Source organism: Arabidopsis lyrata, assembly GCF_000004255.2.
Source record: "Arabidopsis lyrata subsp. lyrata unplaced genomic scaffold ARALYscaffold_53, whole genome shotgun sequence".
Classification (NCBI taxonomy): Eukaryota; Viridiplantae; Streptophyta; class Magnoliopsida; order Brassicales; family Brassicaceae; genus Arabidopsis; species Arabidopsis lyrata.
In genome coordinates this window covers 28,281-42,563 of record NW_003302512.1, presented here as the reverse complement: position 1 = coordinate 42,563, position 14,283 = coordinate 28,281, and the positions used below count along the sequence as shown (strand labels likewise).

General features: G+C 34.6%; 1 protein-coding gene, 1 long non-coding RNA gene and 3 pseudogenes across 2 annotated transcripts; 4 read left to right on the top strand and 1 right to left on the bottom strand.

Moving 5' to 3' along the window:
• Positions 1–2,100: 2,100 nt before the first annotated feature.
• Positions 2,101–2,563, top strand: LOC9299095. The gene is made up of 2 exons (XR_002330587.1): positions 2,101–2,210; positions 2,327–2,563. It is a non-coding gene; the product is annotated as an uncharacterized LOC9299095 (long non-coding RNA).
• Positions 2,564–5,592: 3,029 nt separating this feature from the next.
• On the top strand, positions 5,593–6,264 carry LOC9299094 (annotated as a pseudogene).
• A 2,018-nt stretch (positions 6,265–8,282) lies between these two features.
• On the top strand, positions 8,283–11,185 carry LOC9299093 (annotated as a pseudogene).
• A 1,366-nt stretch (positions 11,186–12,551) lies between these two features.
• Positions 12,552–13,498, top strand: LOC9299088. The gene is made up of 2 exons (XM_021018840.1): positions 12,552–12,920; positions 13,014–13,498. Exons 1-2 carry the CDS (start codon positions 12,692–12,694, stop codon positions 13,316–13,318), a joined length of 534 nt encoding a protein of 177 aa, XP_020874499.1. The 5' UTR covers positions 12,552–12,691; the 3' UTR covers positions 13,319–13,498.
• Positions 13,499–13,745: 247 nt separating this feature from the next.
• Positions 13,746–14,283, bottom strand: part of LOC9299087 — a 15,571-nt pseudogene continuing 15,033 nt past the window's right edge.

Sequence of the window (14,283 nt, the reverse complement as noted above, 5' to 3'; positions counted from 1 at the left end):
TTTTTTTTTTTTTTTAATACTAGTGTATGTAGTAGCTACGCTTAGCATGACTCTTGTATATCGTTTTTTTACATGTTAGATCACTGTTATATATATATATATATATATTTAACAAAAATAACATATATATTTATATATATATATTTAAATAGAACCATATTTAGAAAGTTTCTCAAATAACACCATAAACTTCAATTAATTTTTATATACAAATTATTTAAATTTAATTAAAAAATTAATAAAAAGTGAAAATTTTCTGTCAAAATTTTTCCACAATGTAAAATTTTTCCATCAATTTTTTTTTTTATCAAAAATTTTCCAGAATGATGTTTTAGCTAATTGGCCACATGTCTCTTGAGTTTGTTACTAACATTGTGAGTGGGTGACTTTAGTTGTTTACTTGTTGAGTCGTAAAACGCGTAACATATATTTGATTTTTTTATTTTTTTTTTCATTTCTATGCTTAAATCTAAAAATGAATGGAGAAATTATCAGTTCAACACTTCCCACACGTTAAAAAACTTACTAAAATTGTTGGCCAATTAACATACAGATTAGTGGATACCAAGCATGAAATTGACAGGCTTTCTTTCATCGTCCACGTTAAAAAAAAAACTTACTAAAATTGTTGGCCAATTAACATAGAGATTATTGCCTTATTGGATACCAAGCATGTGAAATTGACAGATTCATCGAACACGTTAAAATACTACTAAAATTGTTGGCCAATTAACATAGAGATTATTGGATACCAAGCATGAAATTGACAGACTTTCTTTCATCGTACACGTTTTGCTAGTATAATTCTTCGAAAACAATTGAATCACACGTCACATATAATACAGATAACACCTTAATTTAAAAAAAAAAAAAAAAAAAAAAGTTTTTCACTTTAATTATGTGTAATTGCATGAAAAAGGTGTCACACGTCAAAACTTACTGATTTTTATGACTAAATTAGCAGAGAGATTTGGTGCCAAGGATGACTTGAAAGGTTTTTGTTTCCACGTACACATCTAGTACTCATCGACACGGTTTCAGTTTTCACTTTAATTCTTTGAACAATATACTATTTTACACGGTGTCTGTAAGGCTTTTTCAATTTGATCTTTTAGGGTTTTTACTTGCTCATCATCTTCCGGTACTTCTGTAGTATCGAGGTCCAAAAACACCTTCACCGTTTTTGTTGTATCCACAGTCCTTGTTTTATCCATAGTCCGACGAATCGTGTTTTTGGGTTTACACCACTCTGAAAAAAAAACGATAAACAAACTATCACTATAAATGACAAAAATTAAAAAATTTACAAAAAAAATTCTTATCGATCAAGAAGTGATAGAAAGAGAGAGCTTACCTCCTTCGATGTCGTCTACCTCGTTCATGGGTTCGCCTTCCTTCTCCATGGTTTCGTCTTCCTCCTCTATGGAAGACCCTTTCTTATCTTCGTTGTTGAAACATAAGGGTTTTTCGAGAGAAACAAGATAAGAAAAGGGTCAGTTTTTTTTTGTGCCCAAATGAAGGTTAAAAAAGAAAGTGTTGCCTTTCATATCAGCGACTTATTCGCTACTAGGTTTAGATCTGTGTCATGCTATCAGTCGTTGGATCTCAGTGTTTATTAACGAACGGTTTAGATCTGGTCTGCCAAAACTAGATTTGACATTTACATTTTGTTTTTTAATCTATATAAATAATAAGATGAATTGTATTTACCTGAGTTTCATTTCTTTCTTTTTTCCCTCTTAACTTTAGAATTACAAAAATTCTCTTAATTAATTATACAAAAGAGATTAGGTAAAGTATGTCTAATCCGTGGCTTAATTATTTATTTACTAAGTAGACAAAACAATGATATTTTATGTCTTATTCTCTTTGCCGACTCAGCTTCTCCCTTCTTTCGACTTAGAGCATGATTATTGGGCGTTTCTTAGCCAAATCCTAGCCACAATAATGAATTAAATTAAATGCAAAAGCTTGATTTATACTAAAGAGCGTTTCTTAGGTAAGGAACAAAATCATCTTAAGAGACGTCTACTTGGTGTAGTTTTAGAGGGTAATTGGAGAAATTTATTTTTCGTTTTTTTCTCTCTTTCTTCTCTGAAGAAAACAAAGCAAACGGTTGAGAAATTCCAGACGTCGGAGAGATGGATGGAGATATGGAGGCTCTCAATCCCGATTTGGATATGGCTGCCGCCGATGATGATGCGGTTAAGGTCTGCTACTCTCTCTCTTTCTCTCTTACTGTTTCGTTCATCTTAATGTGATTGACGCTCGATTGATTTTGTCATCACGTGTATATATGTTTGATTGGTGTTATAATCGATACTAGGAGTTGGATGAGATGAAGAAACGATTGAAGGAGATGGAGGACGAAGCTGCTGCTCTACGTGAGATGCAGGTTAAGGTCGAGAAGGAAATGGCAGCCCAAGGTTTTCGTCTCTTTGATTTCGTTTTGCTGTGACCCTCCTTTTGCCTGACCTGTCTCAGTTGAAAAACTGCATGAACTAGTTTGCTACTACTAGTCTTCTTCGCTTTTACAGTTAATTGACTCATTTAAGATCTCTTATCAGTATGTTATTGATTTTTTTTCGTAAGGCTTTGTTTCAGTCTGCATTTTATCCACTTTAGTGTCACCTCATTGAGTTATAAATTGTTGTTTTCCACGAACTAAGTTATCGTTGGAGTATCAGCACACAATCATTGAAAACTCATGGACCTCGTCGAATAACCATCTCTAACGATTCTTGAGAGGGAAAGATGAATTGTAATTGGTTTCCTTGGAAATTCATCCACGAATCAGTTCCGGTTGACCCCAAACTCGTGGCATGGAAGCAACAATCGAACACAAATTTTGTCTCCTTGGCATCACCGGTAATCACTACAAGAAAATAGTGATTTTGCAACATATTTTTTGTAACGTTCTTTTTCGTTAAAATTCTGCAATAAATTTTGCAATATTTTTGCAATGATAAATACATATCACAATTTTATTGTAAATTCATTGTAAATTTACGACACATATTTTTGTAGGAAATTTTCGTTACTAATTTACAATTTTTTTACAACGTGTATAAACTTTCTTGCAAATTTTACGAGAAACATCTAATGGTAGTGATTCATTGCTTTTTTGCAAGAAAATTATAGTACAAGTATGTGACACATTTGTAACTATATTTGCAATAATTTAAGTAACATTTTTGCAACATTTACTTTCTACACAAACTTTGAAATTACATTATCGAATCTTTGTAGCTCACTTAATAGCAAAACATAATTAAACTATAGGTGATTCAGTTTATTTTTGGGGTTAATGAGCTCAAAGATGTGATAATTGGCATATTTTTTTTCATTGACGTCAAATCTTTGTATAACTCCAGATTTTGGGATATGATTCTCTTAACAGTTAGATATTTTATCGTTTTATTACTATATATATGTATATTCCCTTTTCCATTTTACTTAGAACATAAGATCTTAAAATCTTATGATTAGGTAATGGTATCTTAACAACTTTCTAAGCCACCAAATTCATCGAAGCTAAGATAAAAGCTTGAGTTTCCTACACTAGCTAGCAAGCCCAACAAAAAATTAAGCTTCCGTAGATTAGACTTCTTAATTAGAATAAGAAATAGTTACTGTTAGGTATAAGACACCACCGTGAACGGCGGCAAGATAATCAAGAACGGCGTATTCTCCGATCGATGTCAAAACCAATTTGCTTTTTGAACCACTTTATCCAACACCCTTTCTCATTTTTCGGTAGTTTTCATTGTCATAATATTGATAATGATTCTTATTAAAAGCTTATAAAGTTTGTTGTGTATTGGATGTTGGCGATTTATCCTTTAATTGTTTGGTCGTTTCATTGTTTATATGGCATCGGGAGAGAATTTGACTAATGGAAGTGGAAAAGTGAAGCATATTGGACATTGGAGATTGATCATATGCATTTCTTAGTTCACCATAATTGTGTACCCTCTCTCTCCATAAGGTGACAAAAACAATACATACTTTTGAAATTGTTTATATTGTATTTTTATTTGATTTAGTATAAGTGGATCATTTGATTTAGATTTTGGGTGTGTTTATTTATAATGTTGTATGAGTTACCTTTAGTTTAGTGTTAACTCTTTTTTTTTTTAATAAAAAAATCCAGATGAATCATATGACATTTAACGATCCATTGGTTGAAGGAGATCTTTCAAAATATTGCAGAAATCAAGGAAGTAAGGAACGGTCACAAAACTTGAAGTATTGGAGAATATGATGGAGATCATTAGTTTTCTTTTAACTATATATTTCTTTTATTATTTTATTTTGGTTTTATTTGTCTTTTGAGTTTTTAAGTATTTTAATATTTATAATCTGTTGAATATGTTGCTGCTCATTTATTTATTTTATTTTACTACTCAAACTTGTGTTATTATACTTTTTCAATTACAGAAATTTTATATTGATTTATTATTATAAATTCGTAATAATTCATGTGCGAGATAGAAAATATAACAAAATTATTATAATGAAAATATATGTCGACCAAGTGATTCACAAAAGAACTGTGGCCATACATTGTCATAACAATGCAAAATAGTAGTTGTATGTGACAATACTTACGATGAATTTTGTTTTGGTCATCGTAACAAAATTTATGCAACGAAGGTATCTAGCAAATTAGTTATCACAAATTTGCTACGGTTATTTGCTATACGTTTTGCATGGCAATGATTTACGACAATTCAAAGTTGCAAACATACGTTGTAATTATGCGACCAATTTCTTACCAAAATGTCTTTGCATTAATACAACATACTTAGCGAGAAATTAATTCATTGCAAATTTTGTAACGTATGTGCGACGAACATGAATTTGCAACGCTCAATCAGCAACGAGATACAGTTGGTCGTAATTTTGTTGCAATTCTATTATTCGGATCGATATATTGATTTATTGCAATAATTTTCTATGTTGCAATATCACAATTTTCTTGTAGTGAATCCCAACAGAATGAACTGATTCTCCGCCGATTCTTGGGCCATAATTGCCACAGGAAGAGTAGTCGGTGCATCATCAGCCCCATGATTGGTGTCTTGAACAACCATTCGCAAGTTATCAGCCATTTTGAAAAGGATTGAGTAGAATCTAAAAGGGTAGAGTAAAACACGAAGAATTGTTTGAACTAATTGTGAAGGAAAGAGACTTCCGGATCTGCGATGATATAGAGGGAAGATCTCTTTAACCGCCACAGAAACATCACATCAGGATAGAAGATTTAACATTGAAAAATTTGATCTATTTTATCGGTAAATTTGAAAGAAAACGTTACGAAAAAGATGAAAAAAAGATTGATAAATAAACCGTAACCAAATCGCTGTTTTTGTCGCCATATCTTTTCTATCTTCAATTTTATATATATATATATATATATATATATATTATTAACACTATCCTTCGAATCTTTGATTTTATATGTTGTAGTTGTGTAAGGTAAACATACTTTGATTTCGTGTGGTAAAGTAAGAGATGGGTTTTCGCTGATAGGTGTGTCTGGTAGCGTAGGACATGGTGATCTGGATATGATGATGTCTTTTTTTAACAAATCCATGGTTGGGTCTGTCTCAATTTTGGGTCTCCACATCGATAGCCGATGTCACTTCGATTCTCGTTCTCAGGGTCTTCTTTCTTCTTCACAGAGGCGTAATTGTCCGTGTGATGATGATATGGTTCATTTACGGTGTTTTTCCGGATATGCCGGGTCTGTTAGCAATAGTTACCAATGGGGGTTTAATGCAAATTTGCGCCCCTCGACGCATATGGAATCCCGGAATCTCATCGGAGATACTTGTCGTGAAGAGCTCGCCAACGACGTCTTTGGTTTGAGATGTATGATACGATTGGAATACACCGGCACAAAGCTATACTTTATAATGCGCACTATGACACCGATACAGAATAATTGGTATCGGATTGTCCGGGTTTCAAAACTTATTCCAGGAGCAACATGCTTTTGGTATGTGATGTGGAGTTTCAAACAAAGAATGTCAATATGGCATACATATAACATTCGAGTAAGATAGCTTATGAAGAAGGAACATAACATGTTTTTAAACATGTTAGCGAGTAAGGCTTATTGAAAGGAAGCATCGTCAAATTCATTTTTTTTTTCACCATCTTCAGTATGTGGCGCCACATAATTTTGCTTATGTAATAGATTATTTTATGAAGTTTTGTAATGACTTTGTATATGCTATTGTAATATCAATTGTCTAATAAAAAATTTTAGAAGGAAAGAAAAAAAAAATGGTAAAATCAAATCTTGTGTTCGCAGATCAGATCTAACCGTTAGTTAACATTGAGATCCAACGGCTGAAAACGGATCTAAACCTAGTAGCGTATAATCCGCTGATAATAAAAAGCCAAGCTGTTTTTTTGTTTTGTGTGCTAAGTATCTTGTTTCTCCAAAAGAGAAAAAGTCACAAAATTCTCTGGCGATCTCTCCGTCGAAACCATGGACAACGAAGATTTTTCCGGTAAGCTCTCTCTTTCTTGATCGGTAAGGGTTGGCTTCTTTGATTTCGTCTTAGCGATCTGTAATCAGTCAACTACCAGATCTGATTCGATCGATCTGTCATCTATATTTTAGTTTTACTCTATTCGATTCTCTTCTTTTTCCGTTTCCATATTTATACAGTAATTTTGTATTCAGTCATAGTAAATTAATGGTAAATCGATGTAATTCTATTGTATCTTCGTAATGGTTTATATGCTTCTCTGTTTTGTGTAGATGGTTACATATGCGTCTACTGGGACGTCGAGGATTACCCAATCCCTGAAGATTTCGAACCTCGTTTGATTTTTAAGAATATCAAGTCAGCTCTTTCGAAAATGGGTTTTGGTGGTAGGTTTGTGGGAATCGAGGCTTATGGTGAGGATGAGATCCCCGAAGCCTTGGATGAAAAATTGATCGAAGACGGAATGATCATGTACAACCCCAAAGGTATATTCCTTTACCTAAACATCGTAACACTTTTTCTACTTATATTTATGTATGTCTGTCATGACCTAACCTAGATCTCTGTGTTGATATGTATTAGGTTCAGTTAATTTAATGATAGAGGACATTACGAGCATAGAATGTAACTATTCTGATAAGCCACACAATTTGATGGTAATCTCCAAAAAAATCCCTGAAGACAATGAGTCCATGAGGGTTCTTTCGGCTTTGAAATCCAGAGGTCGCAATGTTCTGTTGGTACAGCCTGAGGATGAGGCCGCATCAGAAAAGCTGTTTCTTACTCCAGAGTCCATATCTGACTGTACAAGATATTTAAATGGAGAAAAGCCTATTGAATTGTTGACTATACTTCTTCTTGTACTAGCTGGGAAACTGATACGGATTATTATACTAATACTGAGAAAGAGGAGGAGTCCAATGTTCTCTTGGTACAGCCTCATGATGAGGCGGCATCAGAAAAGCTGTTTCATACTTCATGCTCACAAGGTGTTGACAATATTACTACGTGATCTATTTTTATTTTTATTTGTTTATGCATGCGTTCTCCGTTTTGCAAACACTAATTTGCTCTCTCTTTTTTTTCTTCTCTCCCAATTCTATCGTGATCTCAGTCGAAACCATGAATGAAGATTTTTCCAGTAAGATATCTCTCTTCCTCTAATCGATATATGTCATATAATAAATTAATACGGTTAATATGAATTTCCATTTTATGAAACCTTGCAGGGCCTATTACACGCGTTGATGGGCGTAAGACAGGCGTCTTCTGGGACGTCGATGATTCACCACTCCCTAATGATCTTGATCCTCAATCGATCTATCAGAAAATCAAATCAGTTCTTGAGGAAAAAGAATATTTTGGTGAGATGACAATATGGGCTTATGCTGAGAAGATATCGTTCTCGGATGACTTAGTGGATGAATATCGGAAAGCCAAAATTTACTTTCTTCCCGGAGGTGAATTCTCTCAACTCTTTGTCTCTCTTACATATATGTATATGTAATCTCTTTCTCCGATCATGCATGTATATTTTATTATTTTTACAGGTGATAAGAATGCGAGATTTTATAGGATGATACATGACATTCAATTGTGGGAAATAGATACATTACCTCTGAGGTATTCTACAGAATCAAATGTGATCGTCATCTCAAACAACATCCCAGGTGACATTGACTTCATCGAATGTCTTAAATGTTCAGCTTCGAGAGGTTACAATAATCTCTTAGTACAGCCTAATGAGGCTGCACCCAAAAACCCTGAAACCTCAGAATGGCTAGGCTACCTATTGCATGGAGGAAAGCCTATCGGCCGAATCAGATATTTATAACCGCCGCGCAATCAATAGTTGTTTCCATTGAGCGGAAGAAGAAACATAAGGCAGCGGTGCATATCTCCCGTTTTACTACTGGTATGAGTCACAGAGATCATCATGACTCAGCTGTTTTATATCAAACTCACTTAGATTTTAGTTCTGCTTCCTTATTGTAATCCTAAAATTGTAGTGGTTGTTTGATTAATTCTGTTTTCAACTAAATCATCTGATCTCAGGTTTCGCCAAAAGAATATATTACTTGTATTTTTAAGCATCTTTGCTAGTTTGGTTTAATTATTCCTCCGCTTTAAACCTAAGAGCTCAGACAAGGTTTTGTTCTGAAACATCAACATCAACACCATGCGAGTCTTGGACCCTTTTTGCCCATGTTCACTACACTTTCTATGTATGGCGCAACCATTAAGTTATTTAGTTTCAAAATCCCAGCAATGAACATTTTAACTTGGAAATCAAGTAGCATTTGTGTTACTAACGTTACTAACAAAAAGTTAGATAGAGAATTATCTAACTTAATGGTCAGATAGAGAATTACCAAAAAGTTAGTTTCTTCTTACTCTTTAGATCAATGTTACTAACGTTAAATTCAGAAATGACATGTGAACATGGTTATTTACATATTTTTGTGACCTGCAACTTTAGGAGTTGCAAGATAAGTAAGTCAGGTCAAGTGCGGGAGTGCTCTGATCTGACCAGCAAGCTTGATATCACCGAGGCATTTGTTACTATGTTTAGATTGACTTTCTGTGCTTCATAACTATATCAATATCAATATACTCTTGGGACTTTAATGTGCTGTCTAGAAAAACTTGAGCCAAACATGCAAAGTGCTTGCTTCCACAAACGCGGAATTGAATAAATCTTAATATGCCATGAAGGAGAAATATTTCATCATTTGGGAGCAGAAAAAAGCTGGTATTTTCTTTAGTTTGCTCTTATCAAATGCTTAAAAAGTTTTCTGACATGTCACATTTTTCCAGAAAATGTACTGGTTCGACAAGCTTGCATTTTGCTTCATTACACCAAAAAATTGGTATCTGTATTTTACTACTTCGGCCTGTCTTTTCATTAGCAATTTCATAAGAACTGTTAATATGCGATCTTGATTTGCTGCTTTTCGGGCAGAGAGGACAAGCTCAGTGCAGATATTAGAAAAGTGATAGACAATTATCAAGTACAATTTTCTGAACAAATTTCCGATCTGTTCAATAGGCTGCTTCTTGTCTGTCCCATAAAAATGCACACCTTCAGGGTGTTAACAAAATGTCCCAGTCTCGTTTAGAGGCCCACAACTAGGTATAAAACTGTTTTGTTCTAAAATCAATGAGTTATGTCTTGTCTAGTTTTTTTTTTGGTCAAGGGTAGCATAAATTTATTCTGGAACTTGTTAATGTTCTGACAGTCTGTGTAACAATATCTGCAAATTTGTTTGTGTAGGCCATTCTAGAAATGAAAAAGAAGGTTAGAGCTTCAAGGAATTTATATAGTTCTCACTTGGAGGCAGTGCAGAATGTAGTTCGGTTGCACAAGGCAAACTGGAATATGCTTGTCTTGAGGAAGTTTCAGCATTGACTACTTCAAGTGCATGTTCCATTGATGAGGTATGCCTTGTTAACTTTCTTCCTTTTGTTTTAGTGACTTTTGGTGTGTTTTTGAAGTAGTTGTCTCGTCAATTTCAGTTTCTTGCTTCAGGAGATGAGACAACAGTGTCGCTATTTGATGAACTTCAGAGCACTCTCTCGTCCCATCAGGGAGAAATGGTTCTCTTTGCGAGGGAACTGAGGCAGGTCAGTGCGCTGAGATATAACATTTATTGGTCTTGGAGATTTACAAGAGTTGTTAACTGATTGTTTCTCTTTTGTTGCTTATAAGCAGAGGTTCCACACAACGATGGAGCAAACACAGGAGATGTTTGAATACACAAGTATGTTCTTTCAGAAGCTTATGGAAGAGTCTAAAAATTCTGAGAGTCGTGTTGCAGAGGCAAATAATAGTTACATAAAACAGAATTTTTTATTTTCAGAAGACTGACGAGGTCATGATACTACTACATCTCTGCAAGTTTCACGCTAAACATCTTTGCTTGATCCCATCTATAACTGATATGTGTTGTGCAAGCTCAGTCAAAATCTGATACAGATAAACTTATAGCAGATTTAACTAACCTAGTCTCAAGTCACATTCTGTTAGATTTTAGTTGAGTTTGGTCGCTTGCTTTATTTAATTAGAGGTGTGTCTTGTCTTAAGGGTAGTTATGTTAAGAGTTACAACTCTTGTTATTAGTGTTGTTTGGATGAATACTATAAGAACACGTTGTCTTTGTTTGTAACACAGTTCAGATTCTCAATTAATAAAGTTTCAGTTTTCACAACTCATCTGTTTCTGTCTCTCTCGTCAAGTCTCTCTGTTTATTTATCAAAGTCCTTTGATAATCCAACACATTCGTCCATGGCCAACACGAATTGGTTCGTTGCTTCTTCCTTTATTTGTTTTTTTCTCTCTTCCTTTTTTTTTGCAACATAAACTGTATGTTTTGCCTGGCAGGTTGATTCAAGACTTCATGATTTCAAAGATGCCGTCTCTTCCAACAAAAATTGTCTTGCACGAACATGTCTCTGCTGTTAATAATCTGACTAATGATGCAAAAATAAAGCGGGAGACATTCTCCATACAAGCTGAGGATGAAGCCAGAGAAGGTGCTGACTTCTCAGCTGCAAAACATAAGTTCCTTACTATGTTTTGCAATTCCTTTGAGTTGCAATTTTTCAGTTGTGCATTTTACTACCTCTCTGTATTTTTCTCATGCAGAATCAGCTTTCAAACACCGCAAGAGAACTCATGAATTTCTAAAGGAGATGAACAGTTGCACATGTCTCCTCATTTGTTAAGTAAGTGTTTTAAGTTTTGAAGATACATATCTGAAATTCTGATCTCTTCATCCTCAGCTTGTATGATTCGTATTTCAGTAGTTAAATTTTCTTTCAGACAGGGTTTAATTTGTTCAAAAACATCAAGAAAATGCGTATCTTGGACCCTTTTTGGTCATGCTGTTTTGTGTTGTACGCATGCACACACCACTTGATCACTTTCTTTGTATGGCTCAACCATGAAGATGCTTAATTTCAAAGTCCCAACAACGAACATTTTTAGTGGGAAATTTGAAAACGGTTTGGACTTGGATTACGCCGGGTCCTAAACAAAATATAATGATGATCTAAACCGAAATCCTAAACGAAATTACTGAGCCAAATTGATTAAACCGGGCGAGCACCTCTTTATAGAAAGTCTCTTGAGTTTGTTACTAACATTGTGAGTGGGTGACTTTAGTTTTTTACTTGTTGAGTCGTAAAACGCGTAACATATATTTGATTTTTTTTTTTTTTTTCATTCCATGCTTAAATCTAAAAATGAATGGAGAAATTATCTGTCCCACACTTCCCACACGTTAAAAAACTTACTAATATTGTTGGCCAATTAACATACAGATTTTTGGATACCAAGCATGAAATTGACAGACTTTCTTTCATCGTCCACGTTAAAAAAAAAACTTACTAAAATTGTTGGCCAATTAACATAGAGATTATTGCCTTATTGGATACCAAGCATGTGAAATTGACAGATTCATTGAACACGTTAAAATACTACTAAAATTGTTGGTCAATTAACATAGAGATTATTGGATACCAAACATGAAATTGACAGACTTTCTTTCATCGTACACGTTTTGCTAGTATAATTCTTCGAAAACAATTGAATCACACGTCACATATAATACAGATAACACCTTAATTTAAAAAAAAAAAAAAAAAAAAACTATCTGTCAACACTTCCCACACGTTAAAAAACTTACTAAAATTGTTGGCCAATTAACATACAGATTAGTGGATACCAAGCATGAAATTGACAGGCTCAAGACGCCGCCGTTTCATCTGTTTCACGTAGTGACATTTCCTTATTTATTTGTGCAAAAGTTTCACGTATTATAGATTTCTTTCTCACTCGCAGACCCATTCTACCCCTAATTTCCTAAAGAAAAAAAAATGGCGATTTCTCCGTCGAAAACAATGGAAAACGAAAAACAGGGTAAGATTCTCTTTCTATCGCGTATCTATTCTTGTTCCATAAGAATTTGTTTGTTTTGACTTGGTCTTATCGATATATAATCAGTTAACTAGCAGTTCTAATTCGATCGATGTGATGATTTATTTTTTTCGTTTCATTTTTGTCAGACGGTCCTTGGTCTTTTCCCAAAAAACCGGTTCGTGCTCGCAACCTTGTTGCTCCGGATCCGGCTCGAGATCCGGCTCTGAATAAGGATATAACAAAAGCGGTGACGGTTTTTATAGACATGGATACTACACAACTACCGGATGATCATGGGAGATTGAATGACCTAAGGAACCAAATTGAAAACGCCTTGAAAACATGCGACCCAACCTTACATGTTTCTTATCAAATTTATTGTTATGGAATTGACAATGAATATAATAAAAGTTGTCGTACGTTTTTGAAGACTCGTGGGTACGAATTCAAGTTGAATCCGAGTAGAGGTTCATATTGTGGTAAACCAGCTTGCGGTACGTGTCAAGACGATCAGCTTTACAACTTACCCAGTTTTGTACCATTTCATTATTTCTTATTTAGTTGTCTAACTTATTTTATTTTTGCAGTAAAACGATATCCAAAGAAAGATTTGACGGAGTTAATCATGACTCAATCAGTTCTTTTACATGCCTTCGATTCCCTTCTTCAGTCACATTCTTCTCGCCATATACTCCTCGTGTCGGGAGATGGTAATAGTGGCTCGTTGCTCAAGGGTTTGACATTAAGAAATTTCATCACATATGCCGCTGTTTGTGGTGATTCTAAGTTGAGCCTTTTTATAGATATGAATCACACCTGGTATTGGTCTAGGATGGTCGAAGGAGGTCTCTCCATCCAAAGAGAGATAGATCAGGAGGATGCAGAAGGCTAGAGAGGAGGAGGCAGGAGTAGGCGAGGAGAAGGAAGATATAACTAACATGAGATCTCATTGATTATGTAATTAAAGTCTAGATTGTTTTAAATAATCTCATACAAATCGTACTTCATTTCTTACCAGTAGAATGAAAGAATCAGCATGATTGGAACAAAATGAAACTTTGCTTTAAAGAAATTCAAGTTCTAGTCTTTCTTTAATACAACATGACATAAAATGCGCAATAGTTGAGTAACATTGAATATATATGTTATGGTTATTTTCAGTATCCAACTCATTAGACTGATTCCTTTACCACACCAAATCTACTAGCTTGTAAGGTCAACTAGACTACTTTGATATGTTTGTTATGCTTATCCAATTATGCCGCCAAAAGAACATATTCAATTTTGGATAAATGATCACACTGAAGTCCATGAAAAAGCTATACCGCAATGATATCAGATATCCCACTAACCCCCCGATGAAGTATATCATCAGCTAGATTAAATGCTTCCATTACCGGAGTAGACTGAGAGACATTTGGAATGACATGAGAGTGTCAACATTATCTCGGAGATATTAGATGCAAGCCCTTCTTGATACCAGACCATTGCTACTTCGCCCATCAAATGAGAAAGGCGTTGTGTCAATACCAACCGTCAATATACCAATTCCCTTGGCAATTACAGGGGCTGCGCCAGTGCCAGTTCCACCACCCATTACATCCTATAAAATGACGAAGACATGCGAGCATCAACGCTCAAGCAGTGACACTGATGCTACAATAATGCTGGAGGCAGTGGATATACAAAAAGAATCCATGATTGGCTATCAATTACCTAAATCTTCTATAGTTTGACACATATAGAGACCTCACTGTTTTGAACAAAGAACTAGGTAATAAGTGATTGAGAAATGACAGAGACTAAACCTCATTTTCTACGATCAAAGTTTATAGCTAAGAAGAACATAGTGCAAAA

Bases quoted from the DNA above. Each gene is read 5' to 3' on its own strand.
- LOC9299088 (XM_021018840.1), top strand. From the start codon at position 12,692: ATGGATACTACACAACTACCGGATGATCATGGGAGATTGAATGACCTA. The intron at 12,921-13,013 runs GTACGTGTCAAG...TTATTTTTGCAG, and splicing joins TTGTGGTAAACCAGCTTGCG to TAAAACGATATCCAAAGAAA.